The sequence below is a fragment of the Glycine max genome, chromosome 16, assembly GCF_000004515.6.
Source record: "Glycine max cultivar Williams 82 chromosome 16, Glycine_max_v4.0, whole genome shotgun sequence".
Classification (NCBI taxonomy): Eukaryota; Viridiplantae; Streptophyta; class Magnoliopsida; order Fabales; family Fabaceae; genus Glycine; species Glycine max.
The window spans coordinates 7,889,232-7,899,023 of record NC_038252.2 but is presented as its reverse complement, the minus strand read 5'-3'; the positions used below and the strand labels follow the sequence as shown (position 1 = coordinate 7,899,023).

Here is a 9,792-nt window from a genome sequence, read left to right as displayed (position 1 = left end):
AGAAGTAATGGGCTTAAAACATTAATGCCAGCAACAATGTCACACGTCATCTTCAAGGTAAGGGAATGCAAAAAATCTGGTTGGGCCAAACCAATCCAGAACCAGGCTGCCCCAAATCAGGTAGTTGCTACACGCACTATGCATAATTGCTGATACACCCAGCAAAATAGTAAAACTCCATTTTCGCCCTTTCATAAAGCTGATACAGATTGATGAATCCATAAGTTTAATACGGATTATCATTTTGTAAGCCTCATACGAATTGGTTAAAATTAATGACTCATGCAGGAATCAAACTTGTAACTTTCGTGTTATTAACATGACACTTTAATCAACTGAACTAATAGGTCAATTATGTTATAAAATAATTAATGTCGTTATATATAACAATAAAATTTTTAATATATATTTAATACACATATAAATTCAAATAATAAATTTCATGACAATTAATTTTGATCTAATAATTAATTTATTTATATATATAAATTTTTATGAAATCTATAATTTTTATTTAGAATGTGCTTACGAATTCATCAATCCCTAACAGCCTTGCAGAAGAACAAAAATGGGGTACATTACATTACAGAAGGTCGAAACTATAGTGTAATTTTACAGTACCTGAAACAAAATTTGCAGGTGCGAGAAATGTCACTCTTCAAATAATCCATTTGTTTGTCCAATTCATTCTAATAACCATATGGGCATCCAATAAAAGTACATAAAAATCCAAAGTCTGAAGTCATAGTCACGGACTAGCGGTGAAATTAAACGGCTTCGAATTTTGAGATTGGTTGGATCAATTGCTAAAATTAGATTATTTTAATTATCGATTATCATTTTGTTTGGGTAATTTGTAGAAAAGTGACTTGGAAATAATTAATTTTGTTTGGATGTAAAAAAAATCAGCTTGTACATAGTAAAATAGTATAAAACAGCTAAAAGAAAAAAAAAAGTTGTTAGAAAATAATCATAAGTTACAAATTCTCAGCTTCATAAAACAACTTAATTTTTCAAAAAAAAAGAAGTTTTTTCTAAAACTTAAGCTAGGATCACCCACATTCAACTTAGTTTGAAAACAACTTATTTTCTAAATAAAAAAACAGATAATATTTTAGATTATAAGTTGTGCAAAACATGTTCAGAATAAGTTAAATTTAGGAATCCGTAACATTAAAGCTTCCAATTAGAATTTTATATATCTTAGTAAATCTAAATTAAAATAACAGCTAAAATGTGAATTATCTTATTTTCATTCAAAAATATAAATTCATAAGCCTAAATGATTTTGTTTTATTATGGGAGTAATTTTTTAATCGTTTGTGAATCTTAAGGACCAATATTTTTGTTATTTCATCTTTAGTTATCAGCTTTGATTATATATGACTCAAGGCTTCTATTGTTGCACTCTTTAGTTTTAAAATTAAAACTCTTTTTTAAATTCAGTTTTTAAAAAGTCAAACTAATTTCCTCCAATTAAATGGATATAGATTTTAAATCAAATCCATTTAACTCTGGACTTGGATTGGATATAAAATTTCTTTTAAGAGATGGGGTACGGAATAATATTTCTTTTACTAAAATTTAAATAAATCTGATTATACTATCCTACTTTAATAATTAATCCTGGTTTTATAAAAAGTTACAAATAACTGTCAACCGAAATTAAAAGACGCGCACACAAGCATATATCTGCACAAGGTCTTCTTGTGTCTTTTTTATTTATTGTTATTATTATTATTGTTATTGTTATTATTATTATTATGTTGAATGCTTTAAAAGTAATACTTTTGTAAAGACAAAAGAGACATGAGGAGTCCCAGCTTTATCTATTAAATAAAATGTAAATTAATTACAATCACTCATAATGACTTTTTGGTCAATACATTACAGACATGCATGTCAACATCACAACCTTGGTGTTGGACGCAAACCCAAATATATGTAGATGATTCTCAAATTATTTCAACCGAAAGAAAAAGAAAACCTCAAATTATGGATCATTTTTACGAGGAATATGGATATTTGGAGTACATTATTTAAGTTGATTTTTCTTAAATATCAATGAACTATACTATCTCCTATTTTAAACATAACTTTTGTAGTTTTTATATATTAACATTAAGAGATAATTAGTTTTTTATTTTAAGTGTAATTATATATTAATCAAATTATTATTCTATTTTATTTGTTTTATTTAATCTTCTCTTTTAATAATATTTTTCAATTCAGAACATTCGAACTTAAAATTTTATTTAATAAAATTGAGTTGAATATTACTCAAATTAACAATTTACTGATGATATCACGTACTCTGATTTATCCTAGTAAATAACTCTCCCTTGTCAATACATCATGGTGTAAAGTTTGCGGTTATAACAAATCAACCAGTGCTGCTTCTTTTAGTTTAATTAGCAGTTGAATTAAATATACAATTATATAAAGTATTTGAAAGATTTTTTTTATCATTTTTAACTCGAGTAGAAGTATATCTCATAATTATTGGAAAAAAAAGTTTTCAAAAAACATAAGTTTATCTCAACCATTGGACAGGTTTAGTTTATATTTTTTTATTACAAAATTGTAGAACAAACTTCGTCCCTTCACTCCAAGAATATCTCTTTATTAACACTATGGCAAAATATTGGATTTTTATATATATTTAATGTATATTTAACATTTTTTGAGAATTTTTAGCAAATCCTGGAACTAAAAAAGTTAATAATTGATCTTTAATTTTCAATTTAAAATTTTTGTAATTGGATTAATACTGATGTATTAAACCTATTATATATGTAGGTTATTTATTTATAAGTATATATATATATATATATATATATATATATATATATATATATATATATATATTATAATTTAATATATATTATACTTAAAATTAATTTTAACATGCATTTTAGTTATATTTAATTATTTAAAAGTAATTTATTAAAATTAATTCTATTTCACTTTAAAAGTTTGTTAACAAGTTCAAAATACAATAATTTTTTAATACGTTCTGAAGATACTCCAGGTACAAATATAGTAAAACTTTCAAAAACACTTTCACAATACATGCATCGGTGTCAAATGGAATATGATTGATGTCCAATAATGAAATTGATTGCGACAGTGAGTTTCTAATCAAATAGTTAAATGTCCAGTGATTTATATAATGCTGCCATGTGTCAAAGGCTGGCTCTAAATTTGAAGATATTAAAATTAACTCCAAGAAAAAGGTTAAAATATCGTTCACAGCTAAAGGCAAAACTTACAGTTCAGCCAATTAGTACAATGTAGAGAGAAAAAGAGAGTTAATTAGTGCTTGAAAGGGACTCTGCAATCCAATTATAGAGCACTACTATATCACGATTCCTCACCAACTCTTTATTAAAATGATTAATTTTCCCCACTAATGCTTTTCTTTTCTTTTCGTTAAAATGTTGCCTTTCCTTCATGGCCACTTTAATAAAACTACCAACAAAGTGTAATAATTAAGCTAGTTTTTTTTTTTTTGTTCATATTTGATTATTTAAATTAATGTGTTAAGATCATGTATATATCATGCATGTCTACGCAAAGAGAACCCTACATAATTTACACAATAGTTAATTAATTTAGATTCTCTAAATAATATTTAGAAGGGTAATTATATTGTATCATTTGAAATTAATTTCTCATCTAATGTTCACCCATCACATGTGATTAATCACATAGAGAAATATAGTTTTTAGAGATAAATATATATGCTTGATTTTATCTCACAAATGATTAAGAGTGAATAAATATGTATATACAATTATCGATTTGTACTTGTAGCACTGGTGGTTAAATATGTTTGAAAAGTCGTTAATAATGCCGTGATATTATTAAAATATTTAATAATTATTATTTTATCTCATAAGTGATAATGTAAAAAGAGTTATAAGATTTATTTGGTGGTAAAAAAAGAAGGGATAAAAAGAAAGATTGTGAATTTGATTTTCTTCATTTAAAAAATTTAACAATTAATAACTAATATTTAACAATAAAATAATTTGTAAATAAAAGTGATTAAGATATATGTAATTGTGTATCATTATCAATCTATACTTCTGAGTTGTGATACTAATAATTAAATATACTTTTCTTAAAAATAAATGTGTAGAGAAAAAAAATTATCCCAAATTAAGTGTCATGGTAATTTTTTAATGTAATATTAATTATTTTTTTCATTAATATTTTCAATAAATATCACTTTAGTTTTTCAATATAATACACTTATAATAAGTTTAGTTTTATAAAATTATTGTTTTCTTTCGTATATTTGTTAGCTTTTTTTAGCTTAACAACCTAGAATTAGTGACATTTATTTTGGAAGAGAAGGAGTATCTCACAAGTAGTTAATTAACAATGATTAACTATTTGAGTGAATGCTGGCTGAATAATTCCAGCAAGACAATGACAAAATTTTCTCTTTAGATCAATTATGGTTTAGTGATGTACGAATTGACCATTAATAAATTAAATTTCTTGCTTGTGTATTATCAATGAGATCATTTTTTTTGTTAATTAATTTACTTCTTACTTTCAGTGTTTTCATCTAAGAAGTTTTGTTGAACTGTATTATTTTTGTTAACTGATTATATTAGCAAATGATTAATTAATTAATGTTGCCAATGCTTAATTATCATAAAAAAATCATGTACAAACATTTTTCTTTATGATTGTTTATAATTAATTTCTTTTCTTTAAATAAATATTATTTGAATTTTTTTGAAGAATAAAAGAAGAAATCTAAAAATAGCAAACTCTTATATTTATTAAAATTTAAGTGTTAATTACTTTAATCTTTAATTTTTAACATTCTTATTTTTGTCTTTTACTTTATAAAATGTTATTTAATTGAATTTTTTTAGTACAAAATAATAATAGAAAATAAATTAGAAATGGATTAAAATAAATAAAATTTATAAAGTTAAGTATTGAAATTTGTTTTTTGTTACATAAGTTAAGTATTCAAATGATTTGACGCTTACAATCTCAATAATTAAAATAGGAATCCATTCAATCTAAAAATGAAAAAAGAATATAATATTAACTTTGTTAGTAGCATTGTTTTTTTTTTCCCACATATTTGTTAAAAATTAGTGTGTTGTTATTTTTTAAATACAGTAATATATAATAGTATATACTTTTCAACTGCAATATGACAGACATTGATTTTTGATATGTATATCACTTAATGTCTTAATTCACACAATGAATACGAATAGTTAATTTTTCTACGACTAAATTTATTGTTCAACAAATGACACTTCATGTATTTATCACCGAGTCTTTGTTCTTTAGTTTTATTTTTTATTCCGATTGAGTAGAACATATAACCGTTTTTTCTTTTAAATTAATGGTTTACGATAAGGTGATATTTCACCAGCCTTATTAATGATGATAGGTTTTTTTTTTTTTACATGATTAATGATGATAGTGAAATAAAAGAAATAAATCTCGTATATGAAAATATGTCACATGTTATCCCTATTTTATAATTGAGAGCTAAAAAAAGATAATTTTCTACGAATGACAAGAATCACATTACATATTTTCATAAACGAGAAATAAAAAAGAGATGATATTTTTTTACTGCAGAGATGATTTATTTTAAAAAATATAAAGATAAATAATAAAATATTTATAAAAACTAAAAACATATTTAACCCATTTTATATTTTATGGTATTATTATTTGTCATTTTCAAAATTTACAATTACCTTTCACTCTATTAACATAAGCAAAGTGACGTGAAACTTTTTGTATATTTTAAATGAACATTTCAAAATGTTAATATCTTTATCATATTAATTTAGAAAATTAATTTAGTGCTTATTTAGAAACTATATATTTTTATTATCATTAATTCGGTCTCTTTGGCTTGGTTTCAGCTCATGATGACTTTGTGAGTTGAAGTAGTTTTTGGAATTCTTAACTTTCTTTATAAATATTTTATTTTGTTGAAGTATAAGTGTGAGGTGAAATTTCATATCAAATAGAAGTGAGAAAATTGAACAGTATATAATTAAAAAGAAGACATATAAACTTGAATCTTAAAATTTTAATTTAAAGTGGGATATCAAATTTCTGTTTCCTTATATGATTGCTCCTGAATTTACAATAAAAACAAACCAAACCTTTCTAGTTCCCACCATTGTTTAGTGGAGTTTGTTATATATGAGACTTGCCTATAGGTGAATAAGTCATTTATAACAATATCATCACACATCTCAAATAATTTCATTTATGGTTATTTGAGTTCGTGAATACAAGAAATGAATTGTAATTTAATAGCTCGTGATTATTCCAGTATATGGGTTCAATTCGTAGTTTATTGAGGATCATCATGGACAACAACACCGATTATATTTGTTCTATAACAATTAACATCGATTAATTAATTACCGAAAAGCATATATATATATATATATATATATATATATATATATATATATATATATAATTAACTTTAATAAAATATAGAGTAATTAATTAACATAACTAATTTGTATTTATTGTAAGTTAGGAATAGACGGTTGCTGATTCTAATTATAACAAATATGCGCGGAGCAATTAGTAATAAGAAAAACTAAATTGATTACAAAATGTTTAACTTTCGTGTTTTTTTTTTCTGAATGAACTTTCGTGTTTGTCACCCTATAAAATTAGCAAAAAGTTTATTTATAAGAAATATATCAGATACTACCTTAATGAATTCAAGTAAAGAGACTTAAATACACCCACACTACGTACGTATACTTTGTTTTAAGTTTTTAACTGTATACTTCAATTTAATTACACGAGTTATTATAAGCGTGTATATATAAATATTGAAGCAGAAACAGTGGAACCAGAACCACCCTCATAATGCAGAGAGACCAATTCAGAGACAAGAAAATAAGACTCAAAACAAAAGGCTAATAAAGCCAATTTGTAACCCACCAACCAACCCTGAAAAGCTGCACCTTTAATTTCTGTACTTAACGACCCATGGCCACGGATCTAACGTTTCCTTGCTTTATTATCCATTTTATCGGAGAAGAGCAAAGTTTTTACTGAGAGCCAAAAAAATTTCCTAACTACAAGGACAAGCACAGACACAAGTCCCTTTTGTTGTGACCTTTCCTACTTCTTTTTGTTACTTACTGCTATCAACAATACTGATAACACAACAAAACCGTTGAAAAATATCTAAATCTCACATCGGTTGTCTCACTCCTTAGAGTGTGTAGTTTTTATTGGACAACTTCACTTAATACTAATTAATTTTAACATGAAATCTATCATGGTATCAGAGTTAGACTTTGTCCCTGGACCTCACCTCTTCTTTCGCTACGACCACCCACTATTTGTTGTTTACACACCAAGCACAAAAAATGTTGTGCATGAGAGAGTGTGTTGGAAAATATCCAAGTCCCACATTGACCGTCTAACTCCTTAGAGTGCAACTTTTATATATGTGTTGGACAATAATGGATGAAATCTAACAAAAGCTAAACATTTCACATCACAATAATGGATGAAATTTACTCTCTTATTATCAAATGGGAATATACATGCATTTAAAAAAAACTAGGTGACTAAAAGACAAAGTTATGTACAAGCTGCATCAACTTAACACCTATCCATCTTAAACTATGATGCAAGAAAACTTAAACAACTATACATCAAACATCAAACTAGTTAAAGTCACACCTCAACCGTAGATGCGCCATTAACTAACTCCGTGCAAATAATTAACTCGCCATGTGACTTTTTTTTTTACTTGACAAAAGATTGTGAAAAACATGAAGAAGGTGCTATCACACAAAAAGGTGGTTGCGATGAGTTGTGTGACATATTAAGGCTATGTTTAGATTTCCGTTAAAAATATAGTGGACAACTTCTAAGATAAATTTAATGATCTAGAAATTTAATTTTAGAAAAGGAAGAGTTCGTTTGTATGTTTTTGTAAACCTCTTTTTGCTTCCAAAAGTCTGTTTGCAATGATAAAACAAACATACACTGAACAAATCTATGATATCATGATAATTTTCAAGGAACATGTAGTCGAGTATTATTAATTATTTTCTTGCAAACTAAAAAAACTGACTATATAGCATGTAAAAATCAACCGAGATCATAAACACGTGATAGTTGGAAAGCATAGAATAATAATTTCTGGATAAGAAAGGAACGTGATAATAATATTTTTCATCTGTCCCACAAGTTATAATGGTAGGGTGAGTCAATAGCAGCCATCTTCTGCTGCAAGTTGAGGTCCTTATAGAACCTTTTAATGAACTCCTCAGCCGCCACGTCAACTTGGTTATCGTCTCCACCTTCTTCGTCCTTCAAAGGAAAGGGCGAGTCTGTGATTCTGATCAGTTTTCTCCCAATTGGACTTTTTCCGAACCCGGGTAACGGAGAAGCCTCAACCTTGTTATTGTTGAGTATTTCGAGCACTTTCTGTACGGTCGAAACGTCGTCGTGGTGGGGGAACTTGGTGGTGGTGGTGCAGCGGTGGTGGTGGTGACGGTGCTTATTGGTGCTGCGCTTGATGACGTGGAAGAGCGCGGGGCTGTTGCTGCAGCTGAACTCGTAGTCGCGCGGGTAAACGGCGTCGTCGTTTTGGGAGCGGTGGAGGATAGTGTTGGCTATGGCCTTTGTGGCTGCCAGCTTGCCACGTTTGAACGACAAGTTCAAGTTGAAGTCAGCGGCGAGTTTGCTCTTTGATATGCCCTTTCTCAACATCAGGAACACGATGCGTACTATGTTCCATAGCTTCCTTGCCACTACTTGCTTCGGGCTTGGGCTTGGGCTTGGGCTTGCTTCCATTTCCATTTTTTGAGGAAGTGTATGTACTGATGGTGGTGACTAATTCGTGACTGGGACTTTTTTGTTGTTATCTATGGGAGAGAGAGGATGAATTGGAATTGTGGCTTGGTGTGGAGTGGGAGAGTGGGGGTTGGAAGGGTATATAAAGGGGTACAAGATAAGTATCTCTACTAAGAATGTGCTTATATAATATACTAGTGTTTCGGATATTATAATGCAAACTTGTGAAGTTCCACTTTCATTAAGAGCGCGTACGTGCTTGCGTGGACTATATATATATGTATTGTTTTGTTGACTGAGGGGAAAAAGAGTTACAGCAATAGTACACATTTAGTGTATGCTTGTGTTAGCTCTTATTTAATTGTGTCATTATATATGTTTTTAGACCAATTCAAGGGACGTGAGATTTGAATTATTTTCATCAGCGTAGTTTCAGGATCAGAATTTGCTTTGATACCATCATCATCTTAAAATGTATAATGTGAGAAGTCTATCTCAACACCAAAAACTAGTTCAAGAGATGAGGGTTATCTCTCACTTGTATATTCTAATATATGAGATTACTTTTAGCCGAGGTGAGACTTAAAATATTTTCAACAAAAATATTGTTGCAAGGTTTTCAATACAACTCAAACATATACTTAATAGTTAAATAAAATCATATTGATCATCCAATGAGACATGAAGATGTTTTGTTTATTTATCTTCTATTTTATTATAGATGTAAAATATTCATCAATTTGATTAATGATGATTTTTTGTTATAAATCTAACATATTTTTGCAATATTTTTTTTTCAACTATAAGATTAGAATATGAAATCTTAATTATAACGTGTTTGATTTTATGTTTAAAAAATGATTTTCAAAAACTAAAAGTTATTTCCATGCATATCAAACCAAATCTTATGACACATAAAACAAAGATGCATGTATCAACTCAAAGGAG

General features: G+C 27.5%; 1 protein-coding gene across 1 annotated transcript; it reads right to left on the bottom strand.

Moving 5' to 3' along the window:
* Positions 1–8,067: 8,067 nt before the first annotated feature.
* Positions 8,068–9,263, bottom strand: LOC100783043 (uncharacterized). Its single transcript, XM_003547694.5, has one exon. The coding sequence runs from the start codon at positions 8,848–8,850 to the stop codon at positions 8,221–8,223; it is 630 nt and encodes a 209-aa protein (XP_003547742.1). The 5' UTR covers positions 8,851–9,263; the 3' UTR covers positions 8,068–8,220.
* Positions 9,264–9,792: the final 529 nt, after the last annotated feature.

Excerpts from the sequence above, each read along its gene's own strand:
- LOC100783043 (XM_003547694.5), bottom strand. The coding sequence starts at position 8,850 with ATGGAAATGGAAGCAAGCCCAAGCCCAAGCCCAAGCCCGAAGCAAGTA.